The following is an 18,045-nucleotide window of genomic DNA, read 5'->3' as shown; positions in this document are numbered from 1 at the left end:
ACCGAGCGGTGCTCCCATCACTCGACCGTGGCCACTATCATGGTCCTTGCCTCTCACAATTGTTGTGCTAGTAGCACATTCAGAAAGGAAAATATGGAAATGCTAAAAAGTCAAAAACGGATTAGTTCAGGTATAATACAGTTTTACCTGAAAAGTTGGGGATAAAAAAAATTGGCTATACAGGCCTTATGGATTGGATGGCATAGACATAACACAGTAGCACTTGCACATGCAGTAGCGTATAAGCTGAGCTTTTACTCTTAGCTGAGTTAACTGTTTATTTATTAATTTATTTAAATCCCAGGTTACACAAGTTAAATGGTCCAAATTATGTGTATTATTTTAGATGTATCATGAACCAAAAGTTATCGTTATTCAATTTTCTAACTGTTAATTTGTTGATTATGGACGGCTGGAATGAAAATCCCAACGGTCATATTTCAACAAACAGTTGTCAGTGAATCAGTGGTAAGGGTTGGTAAAACAATATGAATTTAAAACTGTGACTTGGACACTGGTAAGCACATTTTAGTTGGTCAACTATGAGTTGATACATGCCATATGTACAATTCATGAAGATTTATACTCTGCCAGAGTATCAAATAAAGCCATTCACTATTGAGAAAAACTTTGATATTCTGTTTGAGTGTGATGCATGGTATACATGAATTGCATACTTGATGTATGAGTAATTCAATTCAATCTCTCCAGATTGATCTTGGGAGTGTTACTTAGCAGCAATGGGTTGCACAGTTTTGTTGGTTTAACGCAAGTTAATATAAGCCACATATAAATACATTAAGTGCCTGAGTATCAACAGTTATGCTCTTCCAGAGTATCAAATCAAGTCTTCTCCTCTAAGAAAAGAAACTTTGACACACTTGGCTCATAGGAATGGCATACTCTACGTATAATCAAATCAAGTTAAACCCTCTGAATTGTGGATCCCAATCGAAGTGTTTCATGTAACAAAAATGATTCCTATTTCCTTAACATTGGATTGGTATAAATTTTATTGGACAGTAAAAAATGAAGATTCCAACGATCATTTTTCAACAAAAAGTGTCTAATCGGAAGCCGATTGGGTACTGAGTAAATTCTGGGGGGTCCACCGTGATTTATGTATTCTACCCACTCGGTCCATCCATTTTAATGGATAATTTTAGGAATTGAACCTAAAAATGAAATATATCCAAATCTTGAGTGGAACACACCATACGAAACGGTGTGAATTGAACATCTACCCTTAAAAATTTCTTGGGGGCCACACAAGTTTTATATCAAGCTTTTATTTGTTTTTTCCTTTCATCCATGTCTGTGTGATCTTATGAACAGGTTGGATGAGAAATAAACATCACTGTGGGCCCTAGAAAGGTTTCAACGGTGGAAGTCATTATTCCAACTGTTTCCAATGGTATGGTCCACTTGATCTTTGGGTATGCTTAAATTTTGGTCTCAACCCCTAAAATAAGATGGAAAAACGGATGGACGGCATGGATGGACCAGATACATTCATGGTGGGCCCAACAGAGTTTACTCAGTACGGTAAGAGCGTACTGCACGCAATCCGATTTCCTACTAATCAGGGGTCAGGATTGTTCAGCCAATCTGATTTTGGGGAGTGGCTTACCAGCACTGGGTTCCAGAAAGTATGTTCAATCATAACTGTTATATGCCAATGTGTACAGGTTTCGAATGCCGACGTATCTGGTATCATACTCTGCCAGAGTTCTCTTTTAGGCTTTGCAACAGGCCACTGGAAGAGAATACTGCTGCAGCGGAAGGAGAAGATTATGTTCTCGCATTGGCCTGGATTGACTAAAAAAAAAAAAAAAAACCTTTACAGCACCATTCCAAATCCAAATACGTATAAAAATGTCTTAAGCACATTTTTACATCATGGTGGAAAGATGCAGGTATTAATCCATATTATTCCAGATCATATGCCGTTCAAAACATTTTTGCAAGAACAGGCATGTCAGTCATGGACCCTCCCGCCATGTCCAACAGGGCCAACCTATCAAACCTATAGGAAAGTCATACCAAGATCCAACTACATTACTAATTGCACTTGAACCATTCATTAGATGGGCTAAAGCCAATCTGAGTGCAGGTCTGGTTAGCCAAAATGGGCACTGGATGGGCTAATCTGGGTCCAGATCAATGTTTTAAATATTGTTATCACGTAATGTATCGCAACCTTGAAATACACACACATATCAGTTGTATCGCGTAATGTATCATTGTTGTTGGGAAACATTGGAAGATTGTGAAATTAGTCAGAAATTTCATGGAAACTTCAAGGATTGTTGAAAAAGACATCAATACATACTTGAAATCAAAACATTACAAAAAAAAGTGCACATATAGGGATTTCCTTTGTATGGGGTCCTAATACATGCACTGTCCAATTGAACTGATGCAAGTATATTTAACATCTATTCATATAATTTAGAAATGTAAGAAGACATGTACGGAAACACAAGCAATACATTCAAAAGCAAAAGAAGAATCACTAGATCATGTTACATACATGTTTGATTTTGTGTTTGGATACAAAGATTGCAACTAATTTGTGAGAAATTAAGTAATTTTGATTTTTCTCAATTTTCCGCAATATGCCCCCTTCCCCAAATCTTGAAATCGAAGCTCCAAATCTATGATTTTTCATGGAAAACATGAAGAATCATTAGTTTGTAACCATTTAATGTGATTTATAACTAAAAAATGAATTGAAAATCGAAAACGCTCACTTGATCGAATAGGTGGGATATATTGGCCCTACCTGTGCATTTTGTATCACACATGTGGGATATATCGGCCAATATCGTTGATATTCAAAACACTGGTCCATATAAGTAGCCCAAAATGGGCCATAGGCAGGCACAAACTAATCAAACCAAGTTGCAACTATGTATCTCTCGCCTCTTCTTAACTTAGAAATGAGGAAGGCAATTCACAAGAATAAAATCACAGAGTGAGTCATGGCTTCTTAAACCACCCAACTCAAAGTGAGGTCTTTTGTTTCATAAACATGGGAGCCATTTCATAAAACTAAATAAATAAACAAATAAAAGAATGGAACTTCAATCACCTCAAAAAACTAGGGCAGCCTCTTTGAGCATAGAGTAGCTACTTTCAGTCCATAGTATGTAATGATATCTGCCAGAGTTTGCATAATTGCATGCTAGCAATACAATAATTGTCTTACATGGACTTGCATTAGCTTACTGTAACCTCCAACAACAATGGAGCTTCTAGAAGAGTTCCCAAACTTGATTTAATCTTTTGAAGATGCTGACGCACTTTCTCAACCCATAATGAGATCTGGCCGACGATTGTATACTTGAACCGGATCATCCCTGCCATTGATAAATTATTGTTAGTTCCTAAAACATGTCCCAATAGAAATTAAAGTATGTAGACCAGAAGGAAATTCAGGGGTGCCAACAGGCCCTGGTTGAGCTGGGTCTATTCAAAATTTGATTTTGCTAAGACCAGCCCATTAACATTACTAGAAGGAATTTCATAGGGAAAGTCATTTACCAAATTGGTTTGATGTCAATTCATTATGAGTATGATGGGAAATAAATGTGGAAAATTATACAATACAGCATGCTGTATTGTAATAAGGGTAAGGCACCAATCAGGCAAGGGACAAGTGGCATATAAAGACATTTTTCAATTTTTTTTTGCCGCATTTTAGGTCCAAGTGGCATATAAAGATATTTTTCAAATTTTAGGGACAAGTGGAATATAAAGACATTTTTTCAAATTTTTTTGTTACAGATTTTAGGATATCACCTGACATACCGTGGTTTTAATGCATTCCCTTCCAAGTCTAATGAGAAAGAAAACATACTTGCAAGAAATTAATGGCTGCATATTTTGTAAGATACGGCTATCAATTACTGTTTTTGCTTCAACAGTCTCTTCAGGTTTTAAATATTTCATTGTTGAATCTAAAGGTGGTGGAAGAATTGCTACATGTTGTAGAGTGATTTTTAATTTTTATTACACATACACACACACACACACACAACACGCTCTTTTCATTATAACACATTTACCATATTAAAAAAATTTGGCCACTTGCTAACCAAGATCATTTGCAGGGGACCTAGAGATACTTCCATATAGCTCAGTATCAGGCCTTGTCTTCTTATCAATTCTCCCCTTGAAACTCTTCTTCACAAGTGTCATTCTTTCAAAAAACTCAATCTCTTCCACCAAAAAATACATAAAACAATCCCATTGTAAGGCCCACCTGAGGGACTAATTGGATCATACAAAAAAATTGCATATCTGTACGTATATTGGAATGTAGAGAGACAAAGCTTTATACCTCATAGCTTTATACGTAATAAATATAAATAGTTTTATGGAATGACTGTCAGCTTGTTCTAGGTAGACTCATTTAAATCTAGTAGTGGGGTGAACTTTGGGACCCAGACTTGCTCTAATGGGTACAAAATAAGATCCATACCTGTTTATTGTGGGATTGGATACAATTATCCATAGGGTTGACCCGATACATTTACACTCCTACGTGTATGCATTCATGAATATATCTATAGACAAGAAAGCATAAGGTAAAGATGCAGGTAAACAATTTATCATACAAATACCTTTGTTTAACTTTGAGTATTCCTGTGCCTATCTGCATTGGTATGCCCATGATGATGCACTCACTCACTCCCTCGATCTGGTCAATCCTCCCCCTAATCGAAGCATTGAAAAGGTGCTCTCCCGTTTTCTCAAACGATGCAAGCATCAAAACACTATCTTTCATCTTTGCAATGCCAGCATTTGTGATTCCTAGCACCTGACCCTGGTAGAAACAAACAAATACACAAAAATAAAAGCCATCCCGATGCATGCACAGACAAGCACCACAACAATCAAAACTGATGGGATTTATTTCGTAGCACTTCATGCTGATGATCTAAATAAAAAAAGCAGAAACAAACGCTTACCTTAAACGTCATTACATCAGCCAAAAGCATCATGTGTCGAATGTCAATGCTCATTCCATGGGTTTGCATGGTGTACTTTATTTCATCAATGATACACTTTCTTGCAGCTTCGATTCCAAGTGTCTGCTCAATTTCTATGATATGATTACTCTTTGTTTTACGTCCATCAACTCCGGGTGTGCCCATGACTGCTCGTAGGTTTGTACTGCAATTGTTCAATGTATGCTGTAAATTTGTGAAAACTGGCATGCCTCAAATTTCTTAGCTTTTGTTTATCATGTTTATCAAGTAGATTCTAAACAGATGAGTCATCCTGGCACACCACGCAAATTTGAAAAGACCTAATGTGCAATAGGGGCTATTTTAACCTGAGATTCATTGAGGGCGATGTTTCCTAGCCCAACCAAAACAAAATTAAAAAACAAGGCAACATTTTATGGAAAGCCAACATACATGAACAAATATCAAATATCAAATATCAATTATCTGCATACGATAACCAAAATGCTGTGATCGTTTATTGCTGCATATATCTATATATGGATGGCATGATCATTCTTGATTTTTGCATTTAGAGTAGCAAACTGTTTAGCATCAAAGAAGCCATTGGAAGGATCAAAGCAAAGCTTGAATCCATCAATTATGGCGTCCAACCATATTTTCATTACAAGATCTTTGGAATGAATCATTGAAGTGATGGGGACATCATGCACACGCCCCCTCTACGCATGTATTTGAGGAGAAGGCGGACCCTACTTTCGAATTGGATCGACGACGACATCTTTGGAGGGCCTCATAATTAGGGGGCTGCGTTATGGAGCATTGGAGTGGACCCGATCATCACATAGATTCTACCATCGGATCTCATGATCGTGGCCCACTACTATAAATGATCTAGGATTTTGAGTTTTAACTATTTTTGTTATTAGAAACTTCATGAACGGATTTGATTGCTTAGATTAGTTATTGTATTTGCTTTAGCTTTGGTATTAGTGCGCATACATGACTCAAGGGTAATTTTGTCTTTTTTGGGTTTAGGGTTTTCTTATAAATATGGCAATTCATGTAGGTATTGCAATGATATTTTATAAATAAAAATTCCTGTGTTTTCTTCCCCTCTCTCTCTTTGAGTTGAAGAATCGAATTGGGTGCGAAGCCCTCCCTTCCTCGAAGGGCTAACTACCATGGTGCGAAGCAACATCTGCTCCAAATCATCTCCACTTTTTACACACCGCATCCGTCACCCTCTACACCTCTTCCACCTTTAGATTCACCCACTTTCGTATCCAAGTTTTCTCCTACAGCAGTGCACAAATAGATTTTCAGATTTTAGCGCATCTGAAGGGCCGAAACTTCGGCGAAGTACTACGCACACGCCTTGCAACGGATCGACGCGAAACTTGGTATGGAGGCAGCTCATCCCTGGATGATCCCAGCCTAAAAGTCAGTTTCCGACTTTGTGGGCCCCACACACGTGCAGACGACCTGTCATGCACGTGCATCCAGGACCATCTGCTGTCCAACGCACGTGGCTCCTCCCATGTTCTCTTTTTCCTTTATTTCCTTCTCTTTTGACTAAAAAACCCCTTAATCCAAATCCCTAACCCTAAAGAGTCCCAAATCCCAATTATCCCTAATTTTCAAACCCTAGATTTTTCCCCAAATTGCAACTTAGTGAATCTCTTGAGTTGGGAACAATCCTTTGCAAGAATGGATGATTCTTACACTCCTTTGGGCTTGTTTGACTTATAATTTTATTTAATCCAGCCCTAAAATTGTGTAGGCCTGGCCTGGACCCTGTTAGATTCCCCTTTTTGAATGTTTGATAGTATGTAGGATGTGGAATTTTGTGACTGTTTAAAATTGGTATAATCTCAAGCTTGATCTCTTGCATTCCATATTTAATTTCATATCCTGCATCATGAAGACTTACAGACAAGCTCTGGTAGTAAGAATTGGTGAATATGTTTGTATGTGTGTATATGTATGAATTCATGACTGGATGGACGGTTGGTTGGATGGATGTACGTGTGTCTACACACAAAAAAGAAAAAGAAAAAAAAAAAGCTCCTGGGAACTGGTTCTCATGGGAACTTCATAAGAACTTTTGACCTGTGATGCGAGCACAAAATCCGGATGGTTCACTGGATGAGTCACCTCATGAACCCCCCTGGGCTAACTTTTTGGCTTGAACCAAAATCTGGTGGGATATAGCAATGTGGAAACCCACAATCCGTTGATTTGCCTCACCTTGTTATGGCCCACCAAAATTTTCGATCAGGCCAAAAAGTGAGCCCTGGGGGTTTCATGAGGTTACTCATCTGTTGGACAGTCCAAATTTTGTGCCACATCACGTGTCAAAAGTTCTCATGAAATTCCCATGAAAACTAGTTCTTAGGAGAGCATCTCTCTCTCTCTCTCTCTCTCTCTCTCTCTCTCGCGCGCGCGCGTGTGTATATATGTATGTATGTATGTATATAGTAGGTCTCAAGTTCAACCTGTTGGACACAAAGTACAACCCAACCAATGGATAACATCCAACCTATTAAGTTCATGTGACATCCAAACCTTCTAATAGGTTGCTCCCACCATGAGGAACATCTAATGCAAAAATCATCCCTATCTATTTATGAATCTTGCTCTGCTGATCATTTGTAAGGTCCTATCCTTAGTGAAAAAGGCCTCTCACCATCATCCTCACAAGCCCTTCCATCAAAATCTGTCACCTCCCTTACTTGGTGGTCTCTGATTTATGTAGCACACTACTGAATAATGTCATCAGCTCTCCATCATTTTCTTCTACTGGAGCTGCTGCCAAGCTGCCTGGTATGTCCCACTCTCGATTCTATCCCTTCTGCACACCCACCTTAATATACTCATTTATGCAACGGTCAGCCTTTGCTCATGTTGCCTCATCATTGCCCAATTTTGCCCCATGTAGTATGGCTGGTGTTATATATATATATATATATATATATTTGTTTTCTAATAAAAATATCTCGAGTTCAATTGGAAAACAACACTATAGAAGCACATCTCCACTTCATCCGTCCAAGTCTACTTTTACTGAAATAATCCTCATTGACTCTTATCTTTTCATGTAAAGAGCTAAGTAATGAAACAAGTCGCTTTGATTAATCTGCTGGCGATTTATATTAACTAAACCCTCACCCCTCTAATTATTTCTTGGAGTTGATATAGTAGCATTCCAGTTACCGTATTGGTTATGCAACTTTGGAACGTATAATCTAGTTCCTTCCTCCAAACCTCCAATTTAGCATTCTCCCTTTCTCTAGTATCATCGACCAACACCACATCATCCACGAACAACATAGACAGAGGGACCTCTTCTTGATTTCTAACGGTTAATTCATCTGTAAAAAGTGCAAAACTGTACAAGCTCAATGCCCATCCTTGATTGAAGGCCCAACTCTACAAAGAACTCAATTGTCTCACCATAGGCCATTATCACCCAAGCAACAAAACCCTCATAAATGAATTTAATGAAGTTAGTTTATCTTCCTAGGATCCCTTTACACCTTAGAACTCACCAAATAACCACCTTAGTTACTCCATTGTAGACCTTCTCAAAATCCATACAAACCTGCATAGATTTTCTCCTTCTCTTTATACTTTTTCATTAATTGTTTAAATGAGAAAATAATGACGATTGTTGACATCTAGAGGTGTACATGAGTCGAACTGAGTCGAGCTTGGCACAACTCGACTCAACTCGACCACTAGCTGGCCCTAGCTCGAACTCGGCTCGGCTCGGTCCTTGAGCCTGACTGGCCAGCTCAGCTCGGTTCGGTCAACAGCTCGGGCCAGTTCAAGCCGAGTTCTCCTGTGCAGCATTTTCACAAACACATGGACTGCACCTTCAAATTCTCACTATATGTAAAACAACAGCAGCGGTTTTACAAGTATTTCATCAAACACCTTGTAGGCAACATCAAAATCAAGAAAAAAGGGTATTTGTTTCATATACATACCTTCCTTGCCACTAGCTGACACTTCGTTGAGTCATTTGATCAAACACTTGGTGAGCAAACATCAATATCAAAGTAACTAAGTCACCGTACTGGTTCGATCTGAGTTTGATTCGAGTTGGGGTTCGATCTGAGTCGAGTCGAGCTCGGGCAAGCTCGAACTGGGTTCAAATTTTTTTCGAGGTCAAAAAATCAGCTCGACTCGGCTCGAACTCAATTTCAAACCAAGTCGAATCGAGCTTTTTCGAGTCGAGTCGAGCAAGCTAACTGAGCTAACTCGGTTCGTGCATAGCCCTATTGACATCCCTAGCACTAATTCTCTATTGGTTCTATTTTACTCATTCATTCAGCACCCTCTCTTAAAGCATTAAAATGCAACTCATTTGACTCCCTGCTTATTTGTGCACCATTGTGCATGTCCTTTGTTCTTTAAATAATTACAATTATCCTACTTCTCAAATCATTTTACACTTCCATTCATACAATTTTGTTGAAGAGACTAGTTAACCAAACCAATCGAATTTGGCATAATGTCCTCTAGACCACTATTGGTATTTCATTTTCCCCGCAATTTACTTTCCATTTTTCATCCTTGATAGAGCTACCTTTACTACCCACACTCTCCCAACTCCCAAGGGTCTAATACTCATTCTATCCTTTCACAAAAGCCTTGATTTAACAACCTATGAAAGTAGCCTCTCCATCAATCCCAAATCTCATCATCTCTCGCCAAGACCCCTCTTGTTGCATCTAGTATGGTTTTGGCCTCCACCATTCCTCACCCTTATTTTTGATAGCCTTTTTATATCACTCTCCTTCCAGTATTTACCTATGGCACAGTTAATCATGTCTTTTTCTTACCCTTGTTTTTGCTAGCATTTGCATGTCTTTCTCAGTTCTTTACCTATCACACAATATATCATGTCTCATTACCCTTATAGCACAACAAAACACCTTTTACGTCTTCAATTTCATTCTCTTATTTTCTTCTCTAATTCAACCATGGGCCTAGAGTTAATAATAATATCATGCATGCATACATGAAACCATATGAACCATTGAAGAGAAATAGAAAATCTATAAAGACTGCACAGGCATAAAAGACCAACCCTTCTATGAGCAAGTTGAACTTGTTCTTTTCCTTGTCATGATTAATAACCGCACGCTCAACAGTAGGGATGCCCTGTGCATTAAAACCGAAAAAAGAAGTTAAATTAAAACAAAATATCCACTTCAATTCCAATCAACAGTAACCCATTTACAGTTTCCCTTTTTAAAGACAATCTTTGACAATTTTTAAGAGAGTAAGGCCTTCAAGAATCTAACCTCCACAATAACGTCTAAAAGCATTTTTTTCAAAGAATCCAGTTTGAATCGAAGAGTGTATTTATCAGCTTCAGGAGGAAAAAGTTTCAACTTCTGCGGGCTCAGAATCTCAATATGCTGTGAGATGGCCATAAACTAGAGATGTTAGCACACATAGGCAAGTAAACTACAGAGGATTTAAATAATAAACATGCCATTCCCTCACCTGTTGTTTTAATTTTATTTTTGGATGCTGCAAAATTGACTGTGCAACAGTGTAAGCAGAAATCTTCATCTGTAAATCTTCAATCTTTGCCTTGTCAAGCTTCACAGATACAAATTCCCGCCTAGGCAAATATGAAACCTTCAAACTTTTAGCAACCTGGATGGAAAATCATTGATCAGGGTCCACGCCGAACACCTCATGGGAATACAGCAAACTAGATCACAAATTTTGAAGCCATACTTGCAAATTAATAGTAAAAAAGAAAGAAAAGGAGAAGAAAAAACGCAAATTAAGTAAACCGGAATTTAAATATCAAAATTGGTAAGTACAATTTGCCTCATGAAGTAGGTGCTACTGGGATTCAAATTCTATAAAATGTTTGCACTTAAATTTTCAGCCAGCTATCCAATCTAAATCGAATGCCTTTTGAAGTAATGCATTTATTCATTATTATTTTTTGAAGAATTAATATTTCATTCTCAATTACCACTAGCAGCTTCTTTTGGACTGGCATATCATTTTTAAATACATTGCATATACTCTAGTAAGCATAGGTTACCAGACAAAAATCTGATAACATGGGTGTGATAGAGTAATGTGGCATATCAAATTCTATATAGGGGTGGCAACAGGTTGGGTCAACTGGCCCGACCCACTTTTTTGGTGGGTTCGGGCCAAGCTAAATGGGTACTGGGTCAGTCTCAGGCTAAAAATGACCCATTTAAGTAAATGGGTTCGGCTGGGGTTGAAACATACACCACCCAACCTGTCCACAATAGAGATTATTTATTTATGTTTGTCTCCATGTATCCATTAGTTGGGTCAGGTTTTGCATACCCTTAACCAATGTTCAAAATATCGGTATCGCGTTACGTATTGCATTCTTGCGATACGGATATACGTATCGGTTATTGCATGGGATATATCGGTTGTATCGTGTAATGTATCGTTGTTGTTGGAAACATGGGGAAACATTGGGAAATTGGTTGAATTTTTCAATGAAACTTCGGTGATTGTTAAAAAAGACATCAATACACACTTACAAATCAAAATATTACAAAAAACAAGTACACATAATAGGTTTTCTTTGTATGGGGTCATAATCTATGCGTTGTCTAACTGAATTGATGCAAGTATATTCAATGTCTATTCATATAATTTATAAATAAAAGAAGACGGGTGGAAACACAAGCGATACATTCAAAAGCAAAAGAAGAATCACTAGATTAGGTTACATACATGTTTGATTTGATGTTTGGTCACAAAGATTGTAAATGATTTGCGAGAAATTGAGAAATTTTGATTTTTTTTCAATTTTCCGCAACTCGGCCCATCTCCTCCAAATCTCGAAATCAAAGCTCCCAATCCATGATTTTTCATGGATTTGTAACAATTGACACTAATTTAACATGATTTACAGAAAATAAAGGGATCGAAATTCAAAAATGCTCACCAGATTGAACATGTGGGATATATCGCACTACTTGTGTATTTCATATTGCACTGCTGGGATAGAAGATATATCGTGGGATATATCGGCCAATATTGTCGATATTTAAAACACTGCCCTTAACCTCATATTCCATTCTTAAACTTGCGTTGGGTTGTGGTGGGTTAGTCAAGCTTGAACCAATTACTATTGAATGGGTTGGGTTGGGTCGGGTCATGTCGGGGTTGGGTTGGGCCACAAGGTAATGGACTAGTGGGTACTAGGTTGGATTTAGGGTACAATTCTTGGCTGTATGGCAAACAGGTCAGGCTTCGGTTGACCCCCGGGGTGGAAATGGACGGGGCATGGCCTGGCAAGGCCCAAGCCATGGCTTGGCAATTTGTTGATACATTGCATTAAATCGAGTTCATCACCCAATTCATATGTTCATTCGAGCTAAAATTTGGAAAGTATGTTGCCATGGAAAACCCCATCAATTTGTCTAGTTATCATCTCGAACGAACACCCATTTGTACAATCAAATTAATGGAATGATATGCATCTACGATGGGAGCACTCTAATACCACTTTTGAGGCAAATTTTCAAAAAAACATGCAAGTGTAAGCATGAACAAATCAATGGTGATCTTACCTCATATTTGTCGCTTTGATCATGAGTGAATTTCAAGATGCCGTTCCTCGAATATCGAAGGTCTCCCTGATTTACACTAATGATACAAGAGAGCAGGCAACTATGTCACGTGCCCACTATAGGGACGAGCATGTGCACCTAGGATCCGTCCACAAGGTTAACCACACACATTTGCATGTGTGGTTAAAGGGAGGAGAGAGATGCTTCTCTCTCTCTCTCTCTCTCTCTCTCTCTCTCTCTGATGGGATCTATTTATAAGGAGTTCAGGTTTCAGAGGGATACACATGTACAATGCTCCTCAGTCCTACAAACTTTGATATGACCAACATAATCAAAAGTTTGTAAACATGCCTTATCCATTCACTCAAATTGACCCAATCCCTCTGTCACGTGGCATCCACTCTTGACCATTAACCAATGCCGACCTAAGAGATGGACCACAACATCTCAACCATCAGGTATCCATCAAGTATGATAAAATCATTTTAAGGGTAAAAGATCAATGGTTAGAAATCTTCAATTAAAATTTTAAAACCTTTTTAAGTGTTGGGCCTAGCTAGAAAGCCACTTGATAGACAGTTGGATCATTAATCTGGTCCAGACATGATAGCTCAATCAGATCAAAGAATGGATGTGGGGTAAGGTAGGGCACCGGTAGCTTACTGGTGAGACTATCCATCCCAACTTCTTGTTGGTTTCCTCACACAAGATGACAACTAAACATGTTCACAGGTTGCCCAATCCTGCTACTATGGTAATGGAATTTAGGGTACCGAGATCCATGAAACACAACTGTCCCTTGACCATTGGTTGTTGGGTTCAAACTCACCTTCCCTTAGGACAACCGGAGGAAAAATCCTCCCTTTAACCCATATAAACACAGATAATTACTGTTTCCCACACATTAATTATCGCATCTAAAGAATCTACCAAACAAAGGTGGTCATCAAGATCCACGATCAGGATACACAACACCAACGGTAATGCAATAAAGTCTAGTGGAACGCAATTTAATCTCGAATTGTACCCACATCTCTAAACAGATCACAGAGCTTACACTGAATAGCTGAGTAAGAAGGTTGAGTTTTAGAATTGAGTCATCAAAGTGGTTTCTCAACCACATGCGTCATCTTGTTGTATTATCTTTCATGTAGTATAACTAAGTGGGGATGGGGGACTGATGTGGTATATCCTTTAAAACAAACCTAAAAATATTCAAAAGTAGCAAGAAAAAACATGAAAACTTCACCCAAAAAAAAAAACATACTTCACAACAAAAACGCAAATATCATGATGATGACATGTTGCTGCAAGCATCGACACATTGATAGTCTTCGGGACAAGAAGTTTAAGGGTTTTGCTAATATGTATTTTTTAGGCTTTTGGCTATTTTCAATTGATCCGTGGGAGAGTTTGTAATAGCCTTTAGAAAGTTCTCGTGGGCTAAAAAAATAGGCTAATCTAAGCCTTAGCCCAACTAATTGGGGTCGACTACATGATTCCTATTCCGCAATTGCAATTTATCAAGGGCCATATCCTCAATTAAACCAAATTTCATTGAGTCTTTTCTTATTATCTCCATCAACGTCCTTTGAGCCTTCTCCTTGCCCTTTTAAAGCTTTTAACTTGAACCAACTCACTCCTAAACCTCCATTGCACGTGACCAAACCATCTCTGTCTACTTTCCCTCATTTTATTAGCTATTGGTGGTACTCCCAAGTCCCCTCTAATACATTCATTTCCAATTCTATCCTTCCTTATCTTGCCACTCATCCATCTCAGTATCATCACTTTAATTACACTCATCTTATGAACATGTTGTTCCTAAACTACCCAACATTCAGCCCCATAAAGCATTATTAGTTTTATAGCCATCCTATAAAATTTCCTCTTTAGTTTGATTGGTAGACCTGGTTATCACATAAAACTCCAAAGGTGCATCTCCACTTCTTCCACCCATCTTGAATTCTCTGATCAACATCCTTCTTAATCTCTCCACTCTAATGATCATCGACCAAAGATATCCAAAATGGTCATTTTTAGTTACTTCTTCGTTAGCAATCTTAATTAATTTCTTATTTTTACTTGTATTGTTATTGAAATTACATGCATATACTTTGTTTTAGTTCAACTAATTTTAAAACCTATGGATTCTAAAAGCATCCCTCCCAAGTCCCCTCTAATACATTCATTTCCAATTCTATCCTTCCTTATCTTGCCACTCATCCATCTCAGTATCATCACTTTAATTACACTCATCTTATGAACATGTTGTTCCTAAACTACCCAACATTCAGCCCCATAAAGCATTATTAGTTTTATAGCCATCCTATAAAATTTCCTCTTTAGTTTGATTGGTAGACCTGGTTATCACATAAAACTCCAAAGGTGCATCTCCACTTCTTCCACCCATCTTGAATTCTCTGATCAACATCCTTCTTAATCTCTCCACTCTAATGATCATCGACCAAAGATATCCAAAATGGTCATTTTTAGTTACTTCTTCGTTAGCAATCTTAATTAATTTCTTATTTTTACTTGTATTGTTATTGAAATTACATGCATATACTTTGTTTTAGTTCAACTAATTTTAAAACCTATGGATTCTAAAAGCATCCCTCCATAGCCCCAGCTTTGTGTTTACGCCCTCCCTCGTCTCGTCAATTAGAACTATGTCTTTGAAAATAACATACATCATGAGACCTCTTCTTGTAAATGCTTCGTTAACTCGTCTACAACCAATGCAAAAAGGTATGGACTCAATGCCAAGTCCTAGTGTAAAGCCTACAGTAATAAAAAACTCACTTGTCTCTCCACTAGCGGACTCACAGTTGTTACTGCTCCCTCATAAGTACCCTCAACATGCCAATATACTATCTTGAAACTCCTTTCCCAACACCCACCAAATTAATTCTTTCAGGACCCCTCTTCTTGTAAACTATCCTTTCTCTTAAGTCAATAAGACAATACCGAGATCCTTCCACCTCTCCCTATATTTCATCATTAGCCATCTAATTAGGAAACTATCCTAAAAGGATGACCTTCTTGAAAAAGGAAATAATAATAAACTGATTGTTTAGTACATTTGTCTCACTTAAGTTATGGCGCTTGATAGAGTGGAGTGGTGGAATAGGATTAATGTAGAGAACCCCAATTCGTTGGGATAAGGCTTAGATGATGATCCATCTAACCTTTGCTCGATCACTCTCCCATAAAGCTTCAGAGTATTTCTCAAAAGTTTAATCCCAAGGTAGGTAGTGCGAACTTTGTTTTTAATATCAGACTCTATTTTTTATTCTGCTAGAATTTTAGTAGTCAAATGGTTATTTCAGGTTAGGTTTATAATTTAGTTGCAGGATCCTTCTAACTAGGTGCTGCTATCGCTTCAAATCCCTACTTTGGACTCCCTCTCCCGCTCCCATTTCACACCTATTTATACTTTATTTGTTTTTTGAAAGAGATACTTCCCTACTCTTGTGCCTGAATTTGTTGCCGCTTTGCTTCGTGTTCTGTTCTAGTCCATAATATAAGATTAAGGGGGAAAGGTTGAATAGGGTTTGAAGGGTTATGGACTAATGGATATACCTTTTTAGTGGGCTAAAATATAAAACCATAGGTTGCCAAACCTTGTGAAGAATTGAGGGGTGTCCTTCCTCCATAACAATCTAGATCTTGCTTGATGTTAGAATGTGTTTGTTTTTCTGCAATATAACATAAATGAAAACGATATCCACATAATCCTACTTTTCCACCGTTCACATAAAAAAGGTTGTGAAATCTATTTCCATTTCCAACCTTATCCACATAAACCGTAGTTAGTGATGTCTCCTAAAACCGATGTTCATCTCTAGCATGGAGGTGACTATTCCAAGCCTTCCTTTATTAATGCTACATTGATGGTCTACCCTCCTTAATTGCAGTCACCAACCCTTGTTACTCTCCCAACTTATCTTTCATTTCGGTGGAATTGAAGCAACAAAGCATGTCTTCCATCATCTCTTCCAACGTTAGTTACACATAGAGGCCATAGATATGTACAATGTTCGAAGTATCAATATCGCTACAAGTTTTGCTCTCCGGGGATATGGAAATAATATCGATATTGTCGATAACTGGAAATGTGGAGAAACATTGGGGAAAATTGGGGAAAACGGGGAAATTTTTCAGTGAAACTTTAGGAGATGCTAAAATACACATATTTGCATATTTAGAAATCAAAAACTTACAAAAAGAATGTATAAATAATAAGTTTCCTTTTAATGGGGGCCTAAAAGCATATGTTGTCGTAAGAAATTAGTCAAACCATCCCATCAATCCTAACCAATGTTTTAAATATCAATGATATTGGCCAATATATCCCATGATATATCTTGTATCCCACCTGTGCGATACGAAACGCACAGGTAGTGCCGATATATCCCAAATGTTTGATCTGGTGAGCATTTTCAATTTTCAATCCCTTTTTTTTGTTGTTGAAATTATGCTAAATCGGTGTCAAAGTGTTACAAATCCACCACTGGTTATTCATGTTTTTCATGAAAAATCATGGAGTTAGAGTGTTGATTTCAATATCCATTGGTTCTTCATGTTATCTATGTTGTTTTTTGAAATTTTCCTTTAACCGGCTGTCAATTGAAACTAATTTTACAGTATTTAGGAGTATTTGATGAAATGATCATCACATACAATCTAATTTCAAAATTTTGCCAATTTCTCCCAAATTACTTGAAATTTTGCACTCCAAACATGAAATCAAGCATGTATGAGGGTTGGTCTATTGATTTATTAAGTCCTTGTCAATTTTCAGAAAATAAAAATCATTTTCTAATTTAAAATTAATTAAAAAAATTATTAAAATGTTATTTTTTTCTTCAAAATTTCCCTTCAACCAACTGTCAATTGAGACTAATTTCAAAATTTTTAGGAGTTTTTGATGAAATGATCATCACATACACTAAATGTTATGCATTCAATTTGAATATAGTTGCATTAGTTCAATCAGACAACGCATAGCTTAGGACCCTATACAAAGGAAACCTATTATGCGCACTTCTTTTTTGAGACGTTATGATTTAAAAGAGTGTATTAAGGTCTTTTTAAAAATCCCTGAAGTTTCATTGAAAAATCCAACGATTTCCCCAATGTTTCCCCATGTTTCCAAAAAAGTGCGATAAATTACCCGATTCAAACGATATATCGCGTGCGATAACCGATATGTATTTGTATCCCAAGGATGCAATACATAACGCGATACCGATATTTCGAACACTAATCCTAACTATCCATCCAACCATCCAACTTTCCATCCAAACATCCATCAATATTTTAGAATATCGACAACACACGATATTTAACCAAGAAATCGTTGGCAATTAGAAAAGAAACGAAACACTGGTCATGATATCGTCCATGCTATGATAACGATAATATCGCGATGGCACAACAAAAAACACTGGTCATGATATCGT

General features: G+C 37.6%; 1 protein-coding gene across 4 annotated transcripts in view; it reads right to left on the bottom strand.

Annotated features, from left to right (window-relative positions):
- Window positions 1–2,965: 2,965 nt before the first annotated feature.
- The window catches only part of LOC131253146 (DNA-directed RNA polymerase III subunit 1), a 250,463-nt gene continuing 235,383 nt past the window's right edge, over window positions 2,966–18,045 (bottom strand). For all 4 annotated transcript variants that reach the window (XM_058253999.1, XM_058253996.1, XM_058253998.1 and 1 more), the window contains 6 exons: window positions 10,497–10,652; window positions 10,292–10,408; window positions 10,075–10,148; window positions 4,977–5,181; window positions 4,629–4,831; window positions 2,966–3,362 (listed from right to left, as the gene is read on the bottom strand). In XM_058253999.1, coding sequence (XP_058109982.1) covers window positions 3,311–3,362; window positions 4,629–4,831; window positions 4,977–5,181; window positions 10,075–10,148; window positions 10,292–10,408; window positions 10,497–10,652 — 807 coding nt within the window. In that variant the 3' untranslated portion in view covers window positions 2,966–3,310. The remainder of the gene's footprint in view (window positions 3,363–4,628; window positions 4,832–4,976; window positions 5,182–10,074; window positions 10,149–10,291; window positions 10,409–10,496; window positions 10,653–18,045) is intronic.

The sequence above is a fragment of the Magnolia sinica genome, chromosome 8 (assembly GCF_029962835.1).
Source record: "Magnolia sinica isolate HGM2019 chromosome 8, MsV1, whole genome shotgun sequence".
Taxonomy (NCBI): Eukaryota; Viridiplantae; Streptophyta; class Magnoliopsida; order Magnoliales; family Magnoliaceae; genus Magnolia; species Magnolia sinica.
The sequence above is the reverse complement of the archived record's forward strand: the minus strand, read 5'-3'. Positions and strand labels throughout refer to the sequence as shown.